The sequence below is a fragment of the Osmerus mordax genome, chromosome 21 (genome assembly GCF_038355195.1).
Source record: "Osmerus mordax isolate fOsmMor3 chromosome 21, fOsmMor3.pri, whole genome shotgun sequence".
NCBI lineage: Eukaryota > Metazoa > Chordata > Actinopteri > Osmeriformes > Osmeridae > Osmerus > Osmerus mordax.
In genome coordinates, this window is record NC_090070.1 from 5,811,543 (window position 1) to 5,834,637 (window position 23,095).

Here is a 23,095-nt window from a genome sequence, read left to right on the forward strand (position 1 = left end):
CTAAAATCTGTTTACAAATGGCAGGCTGTCAGATAAACTGTAGAGCGAATAGGTTGTGCCTAACAGTTTCTGCACGCATATGTTCGGAATACAAGTGTAAATTTCGAAAACAAAATACAAAATGAATACAGGCATTCCGCAAAATACGTATGCAATGCTCATAGTATTCTTAGGCATTCTGATTGATGGTGTGACAATTGAGATAGTACTAGTCAGTTTATTTATTGTATGTTATTGATTGCTTAAAACTGTAGCTTTTTTTCTAAGAGTTAACTCATGTCTGTGGAACGGCATATTTCTGATGGAACAGCTCATTATTTAATAAGAATTTAATAACAAAAATCTACCAAATACTAACTTCCCTCATATTTCAAATATAGTTGATTTCAAAATAACCCAGTAACAAAGGAACAAAATACACACAGACATACATTTTGTAAAAATAACCAACTTTATGTTCCCATAGTACTAAGACAGCTTTACAAACAGGATGATATGCACATTAACCTTCTATTTGATCGAACAATCTTGTCCAAATTCATCGCAGTCGGTTTTGGGTGCAAACAGAAGCCCTGACTTGTCCCAAGGAAAAAATAAACTGCTGACAAACAAAACAACAAAAGAAGCAGCGTCATTTCTAACCATTGACCTCACATTCATCTGCAGTGTACATGTGCCGCGCAGCTCCTTCGAGAGAAGACAAAAAGAAAAAAAAAAGTACTGCTCTTCCTACGAAGCAACTTCTGACGCTAGAGCACTTTAGAGTAACCTTTGTGTGCTTTAAACGTATATTACATATAAACAAATTGAATGGGGTAATAGGGATGGGCAAGTTGGGTCGGGTTGTGTGGGATAGGCGGAGAGAGAAAGAGAAGTTTAAAAATAATCTTTAATTCTTTCAACTTCATGCACATCTAAACAAATAATAGTATGACCAAACATAAAGCTTGAATTAGCGAGGGAAAGAGTGTTATCATATGACATAAACGTCTCCGTATAAAATGCGTCCGTATGCAAAAAAAGGGGCTGGCCCCGGGTTAGGGGCGCAATTCTCATTTACATATTGGCATTGATTTGGTCGACATACAACCGAGTGCTGAGGGTCCTCCGGTTTCCCTCCACCTCCCCCTCTCAATCAATCACTCGCACGTGCGCGCACACCCACACCCACGCACACACACACACACACACGCGCACACACACACTATTGACAAGAGGAGCTCCCAGCTTTCTCTTGGGCTCTTTTTCCAAAACTGTACATGTTTGTTGTCGCTTTCTCCGATGGTATTCAATCGCACATCTCCTCGGGGATCTCATGGGGGTTGAGGATGCCAGGGACAGACATCTGGATCTTGTGTTTCTCCTCCTGGGCTTGGCGTAGAGATGCCTCCCTCTCCTCCAGGAACAGGTCGGTGGTGTCCTCGCCAGCAAACTCCTGTGGGAAAGCAGGGCGAGGGGGTTAGTGCCCATCTTGTGCAGTGTGTGTTTAGAGCAGGCGACATCGACGAGATGTCGGGTCAACGGGTCATGTTTGGATTCATGGCGGGTCACCTTGATCTGGACGAGGAAGTCCCGAAGGTGCTCTTTGAAGGCAGGGATGTCCTGGTTCAAGCTGAACAGGCCTGTTACAAACACCTTCACCTGGGCACTGGGGGAGGAGGAGGGGGGGTAGGTATGGTCAAAACACAGCCCATATGTAACCTCTCCAACTATTATTTATTAAAATTACTCTTCCTTTTACCTGGGCTTAACACACACGTTATGATACAACCATACGACCATAGACATTTCTGAGACCGAATATCAAATCTAAAGTGTGTGCGTGTGTGATTTTGAGCCTTTCAAAAAGAATGCCTCATGGCCCACGCAGACTTCTAGAAGCAAAGCTGGTTGGCTGCTTACTCTTGTAGATGGGGGAAGGCCGTCTTGAGCAGGTTGGCTACGTACTCCTGGACGTACACCTGGTTGGTGGCCGGGGTGGCCGTGCTGAGGGTCGTGCTGATCTTACCCTCCTCCACCAGGTTGAACATGTACGCCAGGATGGACGCATGCATCGTCAGGCCTGGGAGAGGAGATGGGGGGGAGACAGGGGCGTTTAGTCTTTTTGTTTTCCCTCCATATATATATATAAAAAAGGGGCATAGCACAACTGTGGAATAGCTGTTACGTGCTGTTGAAATGAAATCCAAGGGGGTTGTTCCATGCGAAACGCAAGCCCATGCCGACGTTCTTCAAATTTTGAAAAAGTATGTATGTATTTGAGGCACACAAAAAGCATGCAACTCAATAAACAGGCATGTCAGAATGGTTCGGTCTCTGTGGGAAAATTTTGGATCCCTTCCCTCCCTGGCGGGTCACCCCCCCCGCCCCCAAGCTCACCTGCTGTGTGGGAGGTGTCGGTGACCACAGAGAAGATGTGCTGCAGGATGTCGCAGAAGTAGGTCTGGTAGAAGCTCTGGGCCGCCGCCTCCTCCTGGGCCACGTTCTGGAGCAGCGTGTACAGGATCTGAAGACCTGGGTGGGGAGTCACCAACAGTTCACGATCGTCGTTGCATTTGAGGGAGAAGTTGTGAACAATTGATTTCAAGAGAGCTTTGCAATATGCACAACCTTCTCTACAACATTGTATGCATTTGTTAAACATCATGAGATGAATAGAAGTTTCTCTCATTCGTGATGTCGTTCCTGTTCAAAAATGGACCATCGATCTGTAAGGGTCGCCGACGGGGTGCGCAATCTGAGCGTGGGCCGGTGTATCTACGGGAGACGCTGACCTGTGTCGGCCACGTTCCTCATGGTGTGTTTGAAGGCCCAGATGATGGAGTCCAACACCAGCTTGAACTGGGCCGGGGGAATGGAGAGGAAGGCCGGGAAACACTGGGAGTTGACCGCTTGGAGGAGATAGAAGAAGTGGGTCCTGTGCTCGGGGTACTCCTCAAAGTCCTGCCCATGTCGATGGGGAAAGAGGTGGATGGGGTTTAGGAGTAGAACCACATAGAGCAATGAATCACATAGACCTCCAGCTGTTTTTACTGGCTGTAGTTGGATATGGGCGGATATGTCCTCACCTTGTTGATCATGTTCAAAGTGCACTCAAAGACGGCGTCAAAGATCTTGGGGATCTCGCCGGTGATGTGGGCGCCCAGCTTGTTGACGATGGTCGCCATGGTGCTGAGGACCTCGGGCTCGCGGGCGGCCGGCACGTTCCTCTGGTAGTCGATCAGCACCGCCTCCAGGAGGGGCGGGACGAAGTTCTCTCCCACCTGTGACGACCAATCAGTTAACACAATGGGACGTTCCCTAATCCTAAAGCAAGAGCGCACGGGCCTCTTCTCCTCTGAAAGCTGGGTGTGAGGGGGGGCTCACCATCTGGGGGTCGTTGGAGCGGCTGACCCAGCCGGAGATCAGCTTCAGAGTTTCTCTCTTCACCGTCCTCATACTTCTGATCAGGGGCTGCTTGGTCACCATCTCTCCTGTGGACCCGAGTGGAGATGGGGTTAGGGGAGGTCAGGGAGGGGGGAGGGGGAGCTAGCTTGTTTCTATGGCACCTCAGGTTTGTTTTGGTGCTGTTACAGTTACTTTCATGTATAGCGAGGAGGGTGTTTTGCTGGAATGACTTGAGGAGTCGTATAGTTACAGATTAAGTACACAGTCACAATAATCGCACTAACACATTAGAAACTGATAAATGCTTCTGTTGGTCAATCACCTATACCCACTAACATTGACACCCACACACACACCAACACCCACACACACCGACAGCCACAGACACACACACTGTGCTGACCGTTGGTCTGGATGGCCGAGGAGATGTTCTCGCTCAGGCACTTGTACACGTTGAGCATGTCCAGGTAGATGCGCCCCAGCTGCACCACGAAGGGGTGGCCCACCGCCTTGCAGGCGCGCACGTTGGTCTTCAGGATGCTGCCCAGCTGGCGCACCGTCTCCGCGTCCTTCAGGATGTCCACGTTCTGGAGGGGAGGGAGAGGGGAGACACGGTCAACTCCATGGATCATAAATAGAGTGAAGATGACACGCCTAGTACGGGGTTTGCCACACCTTTTGACGAAAAACCTAATTTCCGTTCCCCCCAAAAGTGTACAAATCTTCTCAGTTCATTTGCAAACCGATGATGTGAAGACACAGTATTTCCCAGCACATTCCTTTGACGTTTAAAGGCTGGTTTTGGCTACCGGAACAACAGATGCATCCTTAGTCTGTCGCCCCTAGATACACTGTGATGGTTAACTGGTGGTGGTGGTGTTGTGTGGTCTGGACGGCTGCTCACCTTGGTGGCCTGCTGGATGATGCTGTCCCACACCTGGTTGGGCAGCAGCATGTACTTCTCGATCAGGTGCTCCTGCACTGCCTGGTCCGTTTGGGCCCCGATCATGTAGCCCACCGCCTCGTAGAACGTGTGCACCTGAGGGGGAGAGCCGGAGGGGGGGGGGGGGGGGGGGTTAAGACGAGCCTTCAACCAACAAGGCAACGTAGGCTAAGAAGGGGTATGGTTAGAGGTATTGAAGTCCTGTCTGGTGTCAACACCACACATTGGGCTTAGTAAACTTTCACTATGCTACCTTTCCCTGTCTTATAAGTGTAAACTATATAGACTAAAGAATATGTAAACGTTCCCAAAAAGTAACGATAAGTACACTCAGTATTCCCGGTAATCCCTTCTTTTAAGTCACTTTGGATAAAAGCATCTGCAAAAAAAACCCGGCAACGTTTGACGTGTTTAACCGTGTTACCTGTTGCGGCTGCAGGTCGCAGATGATGGTGTTGATGTTGTTGAGGATCTCGTCGATGAAGGGCATCACCTCGCCCACCTGCACCTGCACAAAGTGGCGCCGGCACTTCTGGGCGATCTTGATGAAGGTGTCGCACGCCATGTCCTGCACGCCGTCGTGGGTCTCTGGGGGCGGGACGGTGGGGACGACAGGCGGTCAGTGAGTGACAGACAGGAATTGTGGGAAAAGAGAGAGAGAATGTCATGCGGTAAAGAGCCCGGGCCAGATTCTAACCCAGGCCGCCGCGGGGCGCGTAGTTAGACCGGCGAGCCACCGGGGGCGCCCCGTCATCATGACCTCTTTCACAGCTTCAACACAGTCCATCCCCTGGGATGGACCGAGTGCCGCTGCGGTGCTCGCCACCCCGGCCTGCTCACCGTGCATGAACTCAAAGAGCTTGTTGACGACCGTCTTGAGGAACTTCCAGTGGGCGCGCAGGAAGCGGGGGTACTGGCCCACGATGTACATGATGTTGGAGGCGATGATGGCCTTGTTGTCCTTGCCCCGCTTCTGCTCGCACAGGCCCAGCAGGTCCTGGGGGAGAGGGAGGGAGGGAGCACAGACGAGGGATCCGGTCAGCAACACGTGGGGAGATAGTGGAAGTGTGTGTGTGTGTGTGTGTGTGTGGTGGTTGTCTCTGTCCCATGAGTTAGGGTTGTTGTCCAGTTGTGTTTTTTTGTTGTCGTGTCAGTGTGCAGAACGCATGTCAGTTAGTGACTACTTAAATGATTTATTTACTCGGCCGGTTAATGGTCGGTGCTAGGGTTCAGGGTTCAGTCCAGTATTTCCATGTTTAGAAACCATGGCTACCTTGACCAGTGTGTGTGCTCGTCAGGGTCTTTGGTTGCGCGCCACAAACCGGTATAAACAAGTATCCTAACAACCGAGTGAGTGTTTCTCAACGCCTGACTGAGTTCCTGTGGGCACACGTGCAGCGCACAAAATTAGCATCATCCACCAGCCAAACGCTGGTGAAATGTGCAAGAGGCTAGTAGATCTACTCCTCACCAGCCCAAAAACAATGTAGGGTAATCTCTCCAGTGGCTGGTCTAATGTCACATTCACTGGCCGGTGTGAGCGGCGCGCTCACCTTGATGACGGTGACCAGAAACCTCTTCTCGTCCTCCTCGTGCATGGCCCCGCTGATGGAGCCGATGGCCCAGCACAGCGTGTTCAGGTTCCTCCACGACCACTCGGTGCCGTTCACCTGGTTGTGCAGCTTCTCCGTCATAATGCGCTCCGTATCGGCGTAGTCCAGATGGGTCAGGTACACTGCAGGGAGGGGGTGGGGGGGATATCTGTTATACGTGTGTGTGTGTGTGTGTGTGTGTGTGTGTGTGTGTGTGTGTGTGTGTAACCCTACACTGGATGAGTATCCCTGAGGGAGGTGAGTGCTAGCTGACTCAACTGCTCATCAATGGAAAAACACGTGTCTGAAGAGGGAGAGCGAATCTCGAAGATGCAAATAAACAACAACAATCTGTAGACTACAGCAGAGTGAGGAGTCGGCTGAGGACATGTCCCGCATGCATAGGCGGCGTGTGTATGCGTGTGTGTGTGTGGGGGTCCTGCTCTCACCCAGAGTCTCCCTCATGTTCTTGTAGAGGTTGATGGAGTCTGTGTCCTTCATGAACTCGCGGACCACCTCCCCCTGGTCGTTCTCCACCACCAGCACCTCCTCGGGCTTGGCCATTCGGCTCACCATCAACAGACGCACCTGGAGAGAGGGAGGGAGGTGGTGGGGTCAAGACCACAAAGGGAGGGGGGGGTTTAATATCACAGAAACCACTGACCCGGTGTTTGTCCATGAGCTGTGGGCTAGGCTAGTGGGCAGTGTGTGTGTGTGTGTGTGTGTGTGTGGTGTCCATCAACTGGGTGAGGAAAAGTAGTTGCCCATCATTGTGAACGTGTTTGTTCTGTGTTTCTGTGTGTGTGAGAGAGCACATCACGTGTGTGCGCCACTAAACATAAGACAGACAGGAGGTAAACACCATGTCGGCCACAAACTGGAACTGTGTATGGGAGAGAGCATGTTCGTGTGTGCCTGAGTGAGCGTGCGTGTGTATGAGTGAGAGAGTGAGAGAGCGCGCAAGACAGTTGCACACCTCCCCCACCTTGGAGAGCACGGGCAGGTAGAGGTGGCGTCGGGGCGGCACGTCAAAGTGCTGGCTGCCGGAGAGCAGCGGGGAGGTGGAGGTGGAGAAGGGGCTCTCCCGGTACAGCTCGGCCGCCAGGTGGTTCCAGTACTCAAGGCAGATCTTGAAGATCTCCGTCTCCTCCACCTCCGACACCAGCAGCATGTAGTGGAGGGCCTGGAGGACGGGGGGGGGGCATTGCTGTTTAGTTTCACAATAAGAAGCCACGGTAAAGCTCTGTGGTGAGAGCAATTGACGGCCGATCAAAAGGTTCAAATCCTCCCCTGTACTGTACGTCGCTTTGGATAAAAGTGTCTGCTAAATAAATACATTACTATTATTATCATTATTGTCCAGGTGGCCTGTGTGTGTGTGTGTGTGTGTGGGGGGGGCACCGTACCTCCATCAGAGTCTCCCTCAGGTTGGGCCTCTTCTCGATGAGCTGGCCGTGCTCCTTGAGGAAGGTGCAGAGGAACAGGCTGAGGTTCTGGATGAAGTTCTGCTCGTCGTCCTTCCCGTTGGCGTAGGCCAGCCGGATGTTGGTGTTCAGGGGCAGCATCTGAGGAGAGGGGGACAATCAACATTCACACATGGAACTTCTCATCCACCGGATCCGCAATTGAAGGCATCGGTGAGAAACTGAGAGCACCAGTACTAACAAGGGCTTTGATTCAGGTTTTAATTGAGTGAATTTTGAGTGTGTGAGACAGTGCGAGTGACACAGTGACAATGTGTGAATTTTCACACACACACACACACACACACACACACACACACACACACGCACCACATACCTGTTTGAGCTGACACATGGTGAGGGTGAACAGGTTGACAAACTGCTCCTCGTACTGGTTGACGCTCACCCCGGCGATCTCCGTCAGGCACTTCAGCGTCACGTTGCGAAACATGGGCACGTTCAAGAACTACGAGTGCAAAACAGAAGCAGGCTCGCGACTGATTTCTTGGTTGCTTTACAACTGTCGACTTTGTATGTGTGAATGCCCTCGGGCCAAGACGCTACAGCTGAGGTCGTTAATCTGCAATCTGCAATTTTTTTCCCTTCGTTTCTTACACGCTAGCAAGCTTTACCCCTGCAGAGCACCTTTGTAAGAGGGTACACTGCCACCAGCTCATCTATCTTAAAGTAAACAAGATGTGAATATATCATTTTTTTCAAACTTCTATTTCTGTGCGAGTACATTGAGACCAACGTGAAAATACAATAAAGCTGCCTCTGAAATCAGATAAGGGCTCTCGAGCACTACTCCCGGGTATTTGGGATTTATTTGCACAGCTGTGGCAGATGGCGTGCCTTACAGGACAGGAGGGTTATCAGGCTGTGTGGTCTCTACCTTGTACACCAGGGTGCTGATCAGTTTGGTCTCGAAGATGTACCCCAGGGGGATCCAGTTCAGGAAGCGCAGCAGAGTCTCCAGGGTGGCCTGGACCAGAGGGGCATTCTGGGAGTTTTCCTGTCACAGAGGTAGATGTTGGGAGAGGTGTTCAGGGTGGTGTGTTAGGACTCCAGAGGAGGAGGAGGAGAGGAGGACCAGTCTGGACATACAGGCCAAGGAGGAAGTTGAAAGTCGAATCGCTTACCATGACGAACTGGCAAAGCTGGAATATCTGGGAGAATTCGTTGCACATGCTGGAAAGAGGGGACAAAGAAAAGAACGCAGATTCATCAGGTTTTCACAAAGCAGCACATCTAGCCATTTGTTAGTGTGCTTAGTGTAGAAAACGAAAAACATGCCACCATTTTTCTCCTCTGCTAGAGTATAATAGATAAAAATACCCTTTACTGAGTAAAAGAGTAAAATACCCATCGCATCATTATTATTCAGATAATGATGGTGTTCCTGGCTTCTGGCGTACCTATCCTTCAGGTGCTTGGCCTTGACCTGGGTCATCTGGCCGCTGGAGAAGTCAAACACCTCCTCGCTGAGCAGCTTGAGGATGATCATGTTGTTCTGGCAGAGGCTCTCGCTGGTGCGGCTGGCCCCCACAATGTCGCTGATGAAGGTGGGCCAGTGCTTGGGCCACTCCTGCTTCAGGATCTACAGGAGGGCAGGGCGAGGCGGTGAGAGGGGGAGCGGGCTAATGCGTTTCAAAGAGCTTTCGCATCAGCGGGGTATGGTGGGTGCAGTGGGACGCAGGTCTAGAACAGCAGCTAATGGGTTTCGAATGAAAGAAAGGGGGTGACGTGGGAGGCATGGGAGGGAGGAGGCGGCTTGTCGGAATTGGTTTGGTTTGGCCCCGTTCCAAATCCCTTTCAACTCCCTGAACACTTGTGAAATGAAGGGAGGTGGAAATGTGTGAGATACACAATCCACTTTCAGTATTATTTAATGATGTATGTATTTATGCATGTTTGCATGTGTTTATTTGTCCTTGTGTGTAGTTCTGAATTGATGATGGTGACTAACGGCGGATTGGTCTTGTTTACCTGAACGAGAATCATGTTGAGTTTGGCGATGTACACCCCCTCTTTCTGCGACACACAAAATAAGGAAACGGTTGAAACCCACAGTGCACACCCCTCTGTGCCCCTCATCCAATTCAATATGAGAAGGGAAAACACAACATTTACCTCAACGTTTGCGGCGTCAGACGAGGTCTTGATTATCAGCCCGACGACATACTTCTTAATTCCTGAAAAACGTGAGGACATGTTTTATCCTCCAACAAAGATATCTAGACGGCTACAAAACACATTGACGATTAGATGAACTTGAATTTCTGTCAACAAAATAAACCTGACTCACATATATATATATATATGTGTGTGTGTGTGTGTGTGTGTATTATTTTATTTTTTACCATCACATTGATTTCTGGGGAGAATCTTCCAGCGTGTTTTGATCACCGTCTCAAGAATCTGCAGTGCGTAGTACTGGAACAGATGCAGGGAGAGAGACTCAGGGTTTAGGCTTCAGTAACACAACAAACACGAGTAAGACCTGCATCTATCAAGAGGATAAACGCTGGAGAGCCAACAAGCACACAACGTAATGCTTCTAATTAGCTTAAGGACAGTTTTCATTCCATAAATTGGATGTTTATTTCATGCCCTTAAATATTTCTGCACACACACAAAAAAAATATAGAACATGTCTGAAGACACCAGAATACAAGATAAATCTGTTTCTGATTTGCAGAAGCATTACTTCGAAGTGAACTTTTGACACATCCAATGGAGTTGGACAGAGATTATGATGTAACATGGGAATAGTCAGAACGCAGACATACTTTCGTCTTCATGTTCTGTGAGAACTCCAAGATGGTGTCCACCCTGGTCCAGGCATCAGGATGGTCCTTAAGGTTGGTCAGCACCTCCTGGGCCATTCTTTGCTGTGGAAGTCAGGTGAGAAAACAGTTTGTAAGTGATGTGGGAATCCGGGACTTTGCGATTTCAACATTCTGGATATCAAAACCATTTCCTTGGGAGATGCAATTTTTACATTTGATGGATAGAGCTCGAATACTTGGCCTGTGTATGCATTGTGTGTGTTATATACACATAGGTTTTGATTTCCCAGGCAAGTCAGTTAAAAACATTTTCATTTTACAATAACTGCCTGAAAGTAACCATGGAAATGCTTTTTCTGGCCGCTGGTATCAGTCCTTGATAATACCACGTCAAGTGGTTCTCACCTGGGATCCGATGTCATAGTACATGGAGTTGACCACATTGTCCAGCAGATTGATGTCAAGTTTTTGACTGAAGTCAAGCAGCTGTCTGGCTGCATGGTCCGCCAACATTGTCATGTTTGCTGGCATAGAGCTCTAGAATGAGGGGGGGGGAGCAGTGTTTGGGGTAAAGGGAGAAAACACAAGAGCCTTAGTACAACTTCTTATAACCAGAAGCCAGCACAAGCTTTCCTTTTCAAGTTCCTCGTGGAGCTAGCGTTGCTACCCCGAGTATTTAATCCACCCACGTTAGTGGGTGAAATGTTGAGGGTAGGTGAAATTACATCACTCCCTGCCTCACTGACGACAAAAGCCAACAAGCGTGATTGTATTTTTCTGAGAAAAGGCGACACAGTGTGGTCAGAAGAAACCTGTGCTTTAGCAACCCCTCCCTCCTTCCAATATGAGACTGGGTACTGCTAGCTGTAGATGTGGATTTAACTGGTATGGATCATATAAATCAATTAATTGAATGATAATGTCCATTCACTCGCATCATGTTTTATATTGGTGTTAAAATGGTGGTACAAAAATCTTGTGATTAAAAAGCCAAGCAACCACCTCGCAAGCAAGGTAGCTGATTTGGCTAACTTGCTAGCGTTAGCTAAATCATAGCTAACTGATATAACAACACACCAGCCCCAAACTTAACAACCAACTACCTTGCTCGCTAGCTCTGCAACTGAACTTACCTGGTTTATTCTGTCTTTTCAGTGTGGAAATCTAGAGGATTACTTGCTCTGGTTAAACAACTTTATCTTGTCTTCCCAATGCACGCTGGACAGGCTGGAGGCTGCCAAGCAAGCTATCTCATGGCACACGTTCCACGGGCTTGACATTCACTGACTACCAGTTGGCGTCCAGGCTAAAAAGCTAACTAGCTTGCTGCTAGCGAAAATGTCCTCCTTTTGGTTCTACCACTGAAACGAACTTTCAGTGTAATAATCAACACTAACACAAATGACCATTTACCACAAAACCGTATCCACGAATTGCACTAGAAAAATCCTATGATTAAGAAACTCACGGCTAGTTGGACTAGCAAGTTAGCCTGCTAATTCAAAAGTCAATGATGACTTGGGTTCCCTGGCTAGCTAGCTAGCTTAGCTAACACAGATTTAAGGAGTCACACGTTTTGCGTTATTCCGGTTCATAATCACGATATTAAAGAGTCTTGAGTTTATTGTAGTTTCTACTCGTCTATAATATTAGATATCGGGGTTGTTTAAGAGCGTGTAAGGCACCTCTTCCTCTCATCTCATGCTTCAAACCCAATACCGGTTGAAACCGGTTGAGACTGGGATATTCCATCTCGGTTTTTCGGCCCATGGCGCCGCGTAAAATTTGGACTATGTGCACGCCCTTGCGTGATCTGATTGGTGTGTTGATACATTTTGCATAGACTGTCCATTTTTTTTACAGGCTGTCGACTTTGTCACTCTGTCTTTTCATCCCTCTCAGCCCATGCGGTTGTGTTTGTCCTTGGTTGAAGGTTTGGCAAAAATGTTGGGACCCTCCCCCATCAATTATTTCATCTGAGTATATTAAAACAAGAAACGTTGAAATTTTGACGAACGTTTCCTTTATTTTGGAGCAGGTTACTTTGGTTTCCTCATTAAAACTCACATTTTTATACACAGTCATGCTGACTTATAAGTTGTTAAGAGGTCGGTCCAATGTTTGTAAATATACCAAATCATGCACATAATTTGTCAATTATATCGTTGACATAACTATCCAAAAGGCATATGCCTATATAATTATTTAACTTTAAATACATTTAAATAAACACATTTTTCAGTGTTTTGGATCAACCATTCTATTTCAATCACACAATACATAGGATTCCATGAAATTCTACTGGTTAAATATTCACATTATTACCGGTACATGTATGCCTAATTCACAGGAACAGATTACCGAATGACATTTATCTCACTGTGAGGACACTGCCAGATGATATCTATTTATAACTATGTAAACACACTTACTCCTAATCTTCACAGTTTTTGTCCGATATTGCTCTGCTTTCCCCATCTCTCTCCGAGTAGTGACTGCTTCGGCTGTGCTGGCTGCTTCTGTTGCTTAGTTGACTCTGGCATTTTTTAATGATGTCCCTTTCCTCGTTTCTGTCATCTCCAGATAAATTCTGCTCACTGTCCTCTGAATAATGTTCATCGTCATCTGAATAGTGGTATACTCCTTGAGAGTGATGGTCATCGTCTGAATAATGACCATTGTCTGACCCTTTGTCGGCTCCATCGTGGTCTCCTGTTTTGGACCCTGACTCATCTCTTGGAGTCTTTGTAAGACCTTCCTCTGCTTCTTGGTCCAACATATCTTCATCATCATCTGGGTAGTCATCAAGGTAGACCTTATTGTAGACAACAGGTACATCTAAGTCATCACTGAAAGACAAAATGGAAAGAAAGTGACGCATATTTCATAACTTTAGAAGAAGAAAAAAAGTGACTGTCATAAGGCACCAACATGGGTACAAAAGTGTACCCATCTTAAATCTCAATGAAGTAGACATCTTTAAAAATTAAATGTCTTTGCATCATAATGCCATCTATGACTTGGGTACCAGGCAAAAGTCTACCTTTGTTTGGAATCGCTGCAGGAGGAGGCCCTACGTGCTGAATCACAGCTGTCTGGGCGCCGAGCCATGGGCACCTTGCTGCTGACAAAGTCCTCACTCAGTCCGCAGCCCCGCAGAGCATCCGTGTAGCGCTTCTCTGCCGCCTGCTTGGCATTCCTCTGTACCCGGACACATGAGAAAATACCTAGGATGAGCTCATCTGCCATGAAAATAGCCTATGTACACTTCGGCACATCTCAGTCTTCAGTATTTTGTTTCTGAGGGAGTGCATTTCTGTGTCGCAACTGTGTTTGTTGCTTGTTTTTGTCATGTGTGGGGCCTGATTTAACACAAAAAGCGTACATTTTTCCATCCCTCCTTTGATATAGAGACAGATAAGACCTCAATTTAAATCAAGGACGTTTTTTATTTTATTTTTTATGTCAAACTAAAGGACTAGGGTATAAATATATCTAGACTACTGTTTGTAAATGTTTTACCTGCGCAACTTGTTCCAAGAGCAGAGGCCTCCCCTTCACCCTCTGTTGCATCTCCTTCATCTCCTCCTTATACTCCTTCCTGCGTTGAAGGTCTTGTTTCCTGTTACCCAACATACTCTTAAAACCCCCTGTCTTCCCAAAGCAGATACATTCAACCCAAACCTAAGCATTAGAGCCATAGTAGAAGTTAACAAAATAATGCTGGTCAAACAACCTACACTTTGAAAATGTGATTTTTTTATTGCAATACTATTAAAACTAACACAACTACTACTTTTACTATACAGCAACACAAGGACAAAGGTCGACTTATGACAGTATTTTTTTAATATTAAAATAAATAAAGGATGGATATGCCGTTTATTTATAATGGAAATATGGCTTGGGGTGTTGGGACAAAGGATGTTTTTGTGTAAAGGTCTAAATGCAGAACTGGTTTGCCCCTTTGAGATATCTGGGTACCTGAACTGCTTGAGTTTGGTCTGGCAAGTTTGAGACAGGGCCAGGTGTGGGTCGTTTGCTTGGGCCCGTTTGGACACCACCTTCTGGAGCTTCTTCTCCCTTTGCTTTTGTCTCTCCTTCCAGCTCTCCTCCTCCTCTTCAGCCTTCTTCCTCTGTTCAAGTACCTTTCTACTCAAGGAGAAAAAGTCTTAGTGGCAGATGAGCGAGGGTGGTAAGGGGTAGGGTTGGTCTTTTGGGGAACAAGAGGCCAGGGATGTACAAAGGAGCTAGAGGGAGCGAACAATGTCAGTGTCAATGGAGCGGGCAAAGGATTTTAAAGGAACCAGGAAGTGGAAAAAAGGAGGGGATGGGTCCACATGATATCATCCAATCAGGGGTCTTAAAGACAAGAGTAAAAAAAAAACAAAGCTATTTTTAAAGAGAGAACCGGAGATCTGAGACTCTCAGGAGCTCATCTAAAAAGGATTGACTCCTGGGTGACCTAGATGGGTACCTTACGGCCTCTTGGCGTTTTTTGGCGGCATCCGTGACTTTGGCCGGCAGGAGCTCCAGGCTGCCCGAGAGGGAGGAACAAAGGGAGGAGTTAGGAGTGTGTGTAAGCCTGGGGCTGACATAAGGCCACCGTGTGGCCCGTGGGCTGCTCTGCTCCTTATCGATGTCATCCAGGACGCGTTCGCGGTGCGAGGCGATCTGCGAAGTCCTCAGCTGGAAAGGCTCGCAGGTGGTCAGGGGTTTCACATCCCGTCGGTTCTCCAGCTGCTTCTGGAACCTTCTGTAGCTGGCGTCGAAGTCCGGTACCTCCGTGTTTATCTTTGGCCTGTGGGGGGAGCTGTTGTCCTCCTCGGACTCCTCCCCATCCCCCTTGGCCCGCCTCCTATCGATGAGCCTGCGCGCCAGCATGCTCGGGGGCATGGAGGCGCTGTGGAGCATCTCCTTGGCCCTCATCTGCATCTTGATGGCGCGGTACAGCTGCTCCTCCTTCATCTGCTCGCCGGACGCCGCTTCGTACACCGCCTTGGGCACCGGCTTGGCCTTGAAAGGCTTCACTCTCTCCTGGTCGGACGGCGGCTGGAGGTGGCGCAGCTGCTCCTCCCTCTGCTCCTTCTTCCGGCGCTCGCGCTCCAGGAAACTGAAGGGGCGCTGGGTGGCTCTGTGCCGGCGTTCCTCCCGCTCCTTCATGGTCCTCCGGCGCTCCTCATCGCGCTCCTGGAGCTCCTCAAAGAGATGCAGGCGCACGTGGGCGGGCATGGGGCTGGCGCGGAACTTGCGCTGGCACTCGGTGAGCTCCTCCAACTGACGACGCAGGTCGGCGTTCTCCAGCTCGACCTCGGAGCGGGTCTTGACGCCGTGCCGGCGCTTGTCGGCCTCGCGGACCGTCATGTGGAAGGGCTTGGGAACGGTCACCCTGGGTTTCGAGGGTTCCAACTCGGCATCTTTCCGTCCCTTCTTGCGGCCTTTGAGACCCTTGGCGCCCTTTCGATCCCCCGGCAGGCTCTGGAGCGAGGAGGAGGATAGGTGGAGGTGGCGAGGGGACAACTTGAAGTCCTGCCACATGTTCTTGATGTGCTCCTTGGGAGAGGATAGTAAGCCTTTCTCTACATTGGCGTCGGTGGCGCCTTCCTCGTCCGACGTGTCCGTCACTCCGGAGCCTCTCCTCAGCTCCAGGGCAGAGTGAGACTTCTTCAAACGACGTATGGCAGCTGGGCTACCCTTCATCCACGGAAGTCTGGTGAAAGACATAAGCAGAAACGTAACTTATGACTTAACAGTAGAGCAGCTCATAAAATCCCTAACTCCCTGCTCTGGACTGAATATATTAATAAACAGAACTCATAACTTAATTTTTCCTTCAGTCCCAAAAAAACATCAAATCTATTAAAAAAACCGACTTCAAGAATTAAGATAATCCAGAAAAGGAGCACTTGGCGATATTTACCTACAGCTTCTTTGGATGGATTACCCCAAACAAATGAAGGAAAGGAGGACAAACCTGTGCGCCCCCTCCACATCATCGAGAGGCACCACCCCTTTGAGCTCCAGCTTCTTGCGGTACATGCTCTCCAGTTCAGCCATGGTGCACAGGTGGGACCTCTTCAGCTCCTCCAGCTTGCGGTAGTACTCCTCGTTGGAGAAGTAGAACTCGCGCAGGTCGATGTGGTCCCCAGTCACCCGGTAGTCCTTGATCCTCAGGGGGCTGCCCTTCCCCAGGGCGTCCCCCTCCCCTAGCTCAGACCCCGAGTCATCATACTCCATCTGGTAGGTTGGACGAACACAGATGGAACGTGATGAGAATGGAATATCGGGGTGGGAAAACTGGGCCTGAGACTTTGCTTTGGTGATCCTAACCCTCACGCTGCAGCACTCTGCATTTGCCAAATGTGGGAAACATGGAGATGTGGGATTTGTCATGTACATATAAAATACAAAATGTCCTCCAGGTAAGCATGGGCAAGCTGGATGCGCTGGTTGTGGACTGCATTGATCCTAAATGATTTAGCAAGAGACGCCATTTGACGAGATCTAGGCTACCGGCTGTACATTTTAGAACACAGTACAACTTGTTGAATGTACAGGTGACAGACTGAGGCACAAAATAAGAAGCATAATATGAAGTGGCTCCCTGAGGCCTAAGCTTATTACCCCCTCCCCCCTCTCCAGTCCACACACACATGCTCCTTCAGGTTGGCCAGATGGTAAAGCACACAGGAGGTGGGAGTGTGTGTGACAAAGGAGGAACTGTTCAACTGACACCGGTATTCTACCTCCATCTTCTCACCACAGTTTCTTCTGAGAAATAGCACAACGATTAATACTAATATTAAAAACATCAATACTAAATTATATATATATATAAAATTATTATTAAGAACAGTGTATGGAGGCAAAGACACCAAGGGGATTTGAAACATTGTTGTCGGTAGGAAATTTAGGATTATCGGCCTACTGTGACGTCAGGGTAATCTAGTCAAAGAAGAAAGCCAGAAATAGTTAGACCTACAAATTATGCAGGTTAAATCCCTCCTCAGACAGGTTGACCTGAAAACAGTCAATGGTCAGTGATTGTTACCTTTTTAGTGTAAATTATTTTTTCATAGATTAAATCCAAATACGGAAATCCAAATACTTAATCCTAATCTTAGTGTTTATGTATTTTTCCATGCCATCTCAAATTCATGCCAAGTTTTATGTAATGTTTGGTTTTTCTTGTAAAAGTATAAGCACAAATTTGAAAAGTAATAGTCCATTATTTATTTTCTAACATATAAATTTAATGTTATAAAATAGCCTGTGCTACAGCAAATACGGAGTATTTGTTTTGAGGTTGTTGGTTAGGTTGAATTATATGTTGTTACCCCATCGCAATATCCGGATTCTAATAGCAGCCAAAAATATTACAAATCAAATCTGGTCACAGAAGTTTTTTTGAACAACACGTTAATTGCAATTTGAATGTTTTCTTACCTCTTTTTCATAGTCTCGGTTGTCCATATTGGCCGAATATGGAAGAGCTCGCTCACGTTCGTATAGCGCTAACGGAGCTTTGGTGTGAGGGTCTACCGGTGTTTTCAAACATGATGTTACCAAGACATTAGCCCGATGTGCATTTGCCATAGTTTTTCCCTACACACTTCCCTTTTTACAACTTTATCTAGGTTGATGCCAAAGTAACCGAGACGCTAAGATGCACCTAGCAAAGGACATCAAAGTAGGTGCGCTCCAGAGCAACAGCGACGCATCGCGTGGTTGGGAAGGAAGTGATCCAAGACTTTCAGGAAGTGACAAGAAAGGCATTTGTCCATAACGTTGCGATGAGTAATTTTATTTACAAGTTTATTGCCACGGCCTTTTAAAAGGGAACGTGCTCAACAAAAATGTGCTTGAAACTTTTATATCTCAAACTGCAAAATATAGCATTATCCGTCATTTAAAAAATTGGACCAAATTAACCTGACCTATAGTATTGCAGTATAAAAAAAGAAAAAAGTAACCGATCAGTGAATTCTGAATGATGCTAACAGTTGCACAGTAAAACAGTCATGACTAAGCTGAGATTTAAAAGATCAACTCCCCTTTTCTGAGATGGTGGTTATAATGGTTCGAAACCTAGGACACAAAAAAGGTAGGAATAATACAAACTCACACTGGGAAAAGCTGGAGTGTCAAAAAAACAAACAGTTTTATTAAATTACGTAACGTAACAACTAGAGGACATCTAGACAGAGCGGTCTCAAGCAAGCAGTCCTGTGATCCCTTGTGGCACAACCAGGCGCAGTGAAGGTCTTGCTACATTGATAGAGTCCTTATCGAGTGTTCACCTGAAATAAGAAAAGTATTTTACAAAACATGGCACCTTATGAAATGTGTTACCACTCTGTTGAAATAATGTATTATTTAGATGAAATAAATATCATATTATGGCATGGTTGTGAGCATGAAATTCAAATGAACATCAGAGGCCTGTCCTATGAGCGATGATCTTATGAGAACCACACTGACGGCGATGAGCGTGTCCCTCTTACCACGTCGTCGATCTTCAGGATGCTGCGGACGGTCTCGGTGGACAGGGTCAGGGCGCTGATGGACACCAGCAAGGGCTGCACCACCAGCTCCTCCAGGATGTTAGAGATTCCTCCCTGAGGGTGGGGGGTGGGTGGGGTGAGGGTGGCACTCATAAGCTTTCATGCCTGCTTTTCATTTAAGCATGTCAAAGACGATGCTTTGTTGAGTCAAGTATGTCAAATTACTATGATTACAACTACTACTTTATAATTTATTATTAAACCCCCCCCCCCCCCCCCCCCACAAAAAACACAATTTGTATCCTCCACGTCCAGAAACGTTCCTGCTGACCTTGCGGACGTTGATGCCGGCCGTCTTCTCGCCCTGGGCGTGCCGGTTGCGGAGCTCTGTCACCGTGGAGATGGGGTTGAGGCCGGCGTTCTCGGCCAGCGTGGATGGGATGACCTCCAGGGCATCTGCGTAGGCGCGCACGCAGTAGGCCTCCATGCCAGCCAGGGTGCGGGAGTACTCGGCCAGGCGCAGGGCCAGCTCGATCTCCGGGGCGCCGCCGCCGGCTATCAGGGCCCTGGGAGTGGCAGAGAGGGGAGGAGATGGCTTAACGCATCGCAGCACTCCACAATCTCCCAAATAGAGCAACAAATGAGGAAAAGCTAAATGCATATAGCAAAACAATTAGGAAAATATGCACACACAATTACTCAAAATAACTGAGGAAAACCCAGTTCTAGAATGATAAATCTTCCTTCCTAAACAAACGTAACAGAAAGCGAGACGGCGCTTGGCTTCGGCGTACCTCTTCTTGACCAGGCAGCGGATGACGCAGAGCGCGTCGTGGATGGAGCGCTCGGCCTCCTCGATCACCAGCTTGTTGGAGCCGCGCACCACGATGCTCACAGTCTTCCCGGGGCTGGTGCAGCCTGTGATCTGCAACCAGACAGACACAAGACATGGTAATGAGCACCTCTTATGAGTTTGGATTGTGTCACAAGTCTGGGTTAAGACCAGCTCCATGTAATGGAAAGCTGATCTCAGAGGGATTCGTCAATCCGGATCAGTTAACGGCAGGGGCCGGTACTGTACCTTGACCAGTTTGCCGGAGCCATCCAGGCTGACCTCCTCGGCCAGCTCGGCAGTGCCCAGCATCTCTGGGGTGAACTGGTCAATGTGGGCCACGGGCTTGGTGCCAATGGTCTGTAGAGGGAAGGCACAGTTGGGTCACTGAGGCATAAGCGTTTGTCCCCCCCCCCCCCTCCCCACCCCAATACATCGCGATGCAAACCGACGGAATTGCGTTGACGTGTTTACCTTGCAGATGAATTCAATGTCCTCTCTCTCGATCTCCTTGATGACCATGATCCTCATCTTGTTGAGGAAGTGGAGGGCCAGGTCGCTCAGCGCATCTCTGGGGGATGGGAAAGAAGTTCAAAATATTGATTAACGGTTCCCCTGGTTACCCATCTCTGTTGAAAACAATGAAGCTAATTTGCTCTTTAATAGGGAAGTGCCACTCGAAAATCACAATTCCACAGTATGAAACAGAACAACCCGGTGGTTTCGATGCCAGTGAAAGACAATACTGAATGGCGTAGATTAGTGTTAGAGAAGACTTGAGGTAGTAATTTCAGTGGTTTTTGGGGAGGGGGGCTGTCAGTACCTGAGAATGGACTTCTGGATGAGCAGGACGTTGCAGCCAGCCTTCTTAATCTGTTTGATCAGGTTAAGGATGTAGGCGCGCTCCTCGCGCAGCACGCGGTCCATCTGGGCATAGTCTGACACCACAATCTGGTTGTCCATCTGGAGGCACCAGGGAAAAAACAACGACGAATTATAATTTTATAATATTTGTATACATTTTTATTTTTATTCATGGACGCGGTCAATGTTCCTGCAGATAATCCCACTGAGACTGACAAAAATCCCTTGTGGGACATGAAAAGCAGACTGGAAAGCAAATTTAAAAGGGTAAAGAGATAAAGCATAAATAGAAAGTGGTGGGGAACTTAACCATATTATCACCACAGTAATACCTAAAAAATTGCAGGTGTGATCTTTAGTGTTTGTAGTGTTGCTGGACTTACGTCGGTTTTAGGAGGGGACAGGCAGAACTGGATGAGGCCGATTTTGGCCTTCTCCACGCGGGACACGCCCGAGTTGACCACCCTCTGGGTCAGCACGAGGCCTTCCACCAGCTCACAGTCGTCGATGGTCCCGCTGCAGACGCCAAGCACGTTAGCAGAGCCGAAAGTCATGAGTTGCGCTTACACAAGACAATAAATATGCTCCTACCATTCATCAAAATATAGGTTGTTAGGCTAACAGCTGATCCAAAGCATTCACGATTTTCAGTGGGTCTCCGTACAACATCTATGTCTACATGACAGCCTAGATGACAACCGATATGACTCAAACATCAAAATGCAGACTGCACAAGAGTTATCTTGCCGCCATCTTGGCACACAACCTCAAGCCTGCCTCCCTCCCTCCCAATCTACCTCCCCACATTCCTGAACCCACCCCCCCCCCGCCCGCCCTCAACACCATCCCACTCACCCCAGCTTCTTCACGATGTGGATGTCGTGCAGGTCCACGCTGGTGGCGGTGGCCGGGTCGATGACGCGCATGACGGCGTCCACGCTCATGGGCGCCAGCAGGCTCGAGTACTGCGACACCACCTTGGAGCACAGCGAGGTGGTGGCGCTGTTCAGCAGCGTCTCGCGGTCACTCAGCAGCACCGGTGCGCTCATGTCCGTCAGGATCTCCACACCTTTGTCCACCGCCTTCTGGAAGGACTCGGAGATGGTGGTGGGGTGGATGCCTGAGCATGCACAGAAGGGGGAGATTTGAAAGGTCATGCTTGTGCATGGCTATGGGTGGGAGTATTTGTAGGATGGATTTGGTACTAGATCGAACCAGGACTAATCTCTCGCTTGAAATCATTTGGTTGTGCCCTAAACCAGTTTCAACCTACAAGGTCCATTCCAAGTCATACGCCACAGTATTTTAAATTTAGCATGAGTATTTATTAAGATTTCCTACACAACTTCATTGTGTTTTCCATTTTCAGTTTCAGTTGAATGATGATATTTGATATGCGGTGCAAAGGAAGCTCCTCCTACCCTTCTGCAGCAGCTTGGAGCAGGCGTCCAGCAGGGCACCGGCAATGACGACCACCGACGTGGTGCCGTCCCCAGCCTCAATGTCCTGGGCTTTGGACAGCTCCACCAGCTGACACACACACACAGCTCAATGTCCAGCAACTGGTCAACAAACTCATACAAATGCACCACGTGTCCAAATCTCTACTATGATGGTGACAACGGCCCGTTTCAAATGGGTTTCTGATGCCGTGTGTCGTGGGTGAGCATCCATTTGTTTAGGAACATACCATCTTGGCTGCAGGGTGGAGGACCTGCATCTGTTTCAAGATGGTGGCCCCGTCGTTGGTGATGGTCACGTCACCCTTCCCATCCTGGATCTGCAAAAGTTGGGTTCCTCTTTAGCGGCTTGTACATGATCATGAGTGAGGATACTGAAGAAAAAGTTCAACTTTGCTCACCATCTTGTCCATGCCCTTGGGCCCAAGGCTTGTTCTGATGGCATCAGCCACAGCTGTCAAACAAAGGGACTTTTATCATTATTTCTGTCAAAAGTACCGGCCCATTAAACATCTGGGACACTGAAACAAATGATTTCTAACAACCCGAACAATACAGTGGAGATCATAACGAATATAGATGGACATTTGAGGTTCAACGTACATTATTAACAAAGATTAACAAAGCACGCACAAAATACCCACTGCTGAAATGAACATTTATGGAAGCTGGAGCAAGCTGGAACAAGCCATTGTGTCTCAAGAACATCAAAAACGCGTTAAACTTGTATGCGGGCAACTTTAAGCAGAAATGTGTCAAGTCATAGGGACTGGATGAAACGCAGCAAGCAAACAGTTGCCCTGCCCATCATCAGACCGCCAGTAGCATCCATTCAATGCGTCGCACCAAGTTCGCACTATGACAACTGCGACAAACACAATCGCATGGGGAAAGCATTTGTGCTCGTTTTGCATTTGAAATGCTATAAATCGTTTTTACCTTTTCCAGCAGAGATATTACTGAACCGAATCTGGGCAGGCTTGTCGCGGTCCACATACGCCCCTCCTTTGTTTTTCCAAGCATTTGTGGCTCTCGGTGCAGACGCTATTTCAGGCATCGCTACTTATATTCGTCGGATATTGTTAACAAAAGACCTCTGAAGGGGACAAGTATGTCCCAAACTTGAAATAATACTGCCTAGCCTCAGATGGGTTCAGATTCTGATTATCGCCTGCTCCGATCAGAACCTTCTAGAGCCACCGGTTGCGACTGTTGCTGCAAAAGGACCCTCCTGTCACTTTCCGCGGCGCTTTGATAT

The 23,095-nt window shown here is 48.1% G+C and overlaps 3 protein-coding genes across 4 annotated transcripts; all 3 read right to left on the reverse strand.

Annotated features, from left to right (window-relative positions):
- Nucleotides 1-432: 432 nt before the first annotated feature.
- xpo1a (exportin 1 (CRM1 homolog, yeast) a) lies at nucleotides 433-11,875 on the reverse strand. Of its 2 annotated transcripts, none has more exons than XM_067259516.1 (25): nucleotides 11,311-11,875; nucleotides 10,583-10,714; nucleotides 10,178-10,279; nucleotides 9,749-9,821; nucleotides 9,519-9,580; nucleotides 9,375-9,419; nucleotides 8,804-8,985; nucleotides 8,528-8,576; nucleotides 8,281-8,400; nucleotides 7,723-7,851; nucleotides 7,329-7,487; nucleotides 6,908-7,105; nucleotides 6,372-6,510; nucleotides 5,884-6,065; nucleotides 5,171-5,327; nucleotides 4,755-4,918; nucleotides 4,292-4,426; nucleotides 3,791-3,974; nucleotides 3,367-3,473; nucleotides 3,069-3,263; nucleotides 2,775-2,943; nucleotides 2,380-2,514; nucleotides 1,903-2,062; nucleotides 1,552-1,648; nucleotides 433-1,435 (listed from the first exon to the last, which is right to left on the reverse strand). In XM_067259516.1, the coding sequence occupies exons 2-25, from the start codon at nucleotides 10,706-10,708 to the stop codon at nucleotides 1,289-1,291; spliced, it is 3,216 nt and encodes a 1,071-aa protein (XP_067115617.1). In that variant the 5' UTR covers nucleotides 10,709-10,714; nucleotides 11,311-11,875; the 3' UTR covers nucleotides 433-1,288. The 2 variants fall into 2 exon arrangements, with proteins under 2 accessions (XP_067115617.1, XP_067115616.1); XM_067259515.1 differs by having other exon boundaries at nucleotides 6,899-7,105.
- Nucleotides 11,876-12,611: 736 nt separating this feature from the next.
- fam161a (FAM161 centrosomal protein A) lies at nucleotides 12,612-17,773 on the reverse strand. The gene is made up of 7 exons (XM_067259798.1): nucleotides 17,624-17,773; nucleotides 16,152-16,414; nucleotides 14,655-15,887; nucleotides 14,162-14,329; nucleotides 13,700-13,799; nucleotides 13,221-13,378; nucleotides 12,612-13,026 (listed from the first exon to the last, which is right to left on the reverse strand). The coding sequence occupies exons 1-7, from the start codon at nucleotides 17,771-17,773 to the stop codon at nucleotides 12,612-12,614; spliced, it is 2,487 nt and encodes an 828-aa protein (XP_067115899.1).
- A 541-nt stretch (nucleotides 17,774-18,314) lies between these two features.
- Nucleotides 18,315-23,042, reverse strand: cct4 (chaperonin containing TCP1, subunit 4 (delta)). Its single transcript, XM_067259546.1, has 13 exons — nucleotides 22,777-23,042; nucleotides 22,239-22,291; nucleotides 22,068-22,157; nucleotides 21,799-21,907; nucleotides 21,233-21,497; nucleotides 20,761-20,893; nucleotides 20,337-20,476; nucleotides 19,988-20,084; nucleotides 19,763-19,873; nucleotides 19,476-19,606; nucleotides 19,013-19,247; nucleotides 18,682-18,795; nucleotides 18,315-18,477 (listed from the first exon to the last, which is right to left on the reverse strand). Exons 1-13 carry the CDS (start codon nucleotides 22,892-22,894, stop codon nucleotides 18,463-18,465), a joined length of 1,611 nt encoding a protein of 536 aa, XP_067115647.1. The 5' UTR covers nucleotides 22,895-23,042; the 3' UTR covers nucleotides 18,315-18,462.
- Nucleotides 23,043-23,095: the final 53 nt, after the last annotated feature.

What these genes read in the sequence shown, in the direction of transcription:
- xpo1a (XM_067259515.1), bottom strand. Translation starts at nt 10,708, where the DNA reads ATGCCAGCAAACATGACAATGTTGGCGGACCATGCAGCCAGACAGCTG. An exon ending in CGACACCTCCCACACAGCAG is followed by an intron (nt 2,063 to 2,379) that starts GTGAGCTTGGGG and finishes CTCCTCTCCCAG; the next exon opens with GCCTGACGATGCATGCGTCC. An exon ending in GCCTTCCCCCATCTACAAGA is followed by an intron (nt 1,649 to 1,902) that starts GTAAGCAGCCAA and finishes CTCCTCCCCCAG; the next exon opens with TGCCCAGGTGAAGGTGTTTG.
- fam161a (XM_067259798.1), bottom strand. Translation starts at nt 17,773, where the DNA reads ATGGCAAATGCACATCGGGCTAATGTCTTGGTAACATCATGTTTGAAA. An exon ending in ACCAAACTCAAGCAGTTCAG is followed by an intron (nt 13,800 to 14,161) that starts GTACCCAGATAT and finishes GTTGGGTAACAG; the next exon opens with GAAACAAGACCTTCAACGCA. An exon ending in TCTTGGAACAAGTTGCGCAG is followed by an intron (nt 13,379 to 13,699) that starts GTAAAACATTTA and finishes GTCCGGGTACAG; the next exon opens with AGGAATGCCAAGCAGGCGGC.
- cct4 (XM_067259546.1), bottom strand. Translation starts at nt 22,894, where the DNA reads ATGCCTGAAATAGCGTCTGCACCGAGAGCCACAAATGCTTGGAAAAAC. An exon ending in CCAAGGGCATGGACAAGATG is followed by an intron (nt 22,158 to 22,238) that starts GTGAGCAAAGTT and finishes CAACTTTTGCAG; the next exon opens with ATCCAGGATGGGAAGGGTGA. An exon ending in ATCCAGAAGTCCATTCTCAG is followed by an intron (nt 20,085 to 20,336) that starts GTACTGACAGCC and finishes CCCATCCCCCAG; the next exon opens with AGATGCGCTGAGCGACCTGG.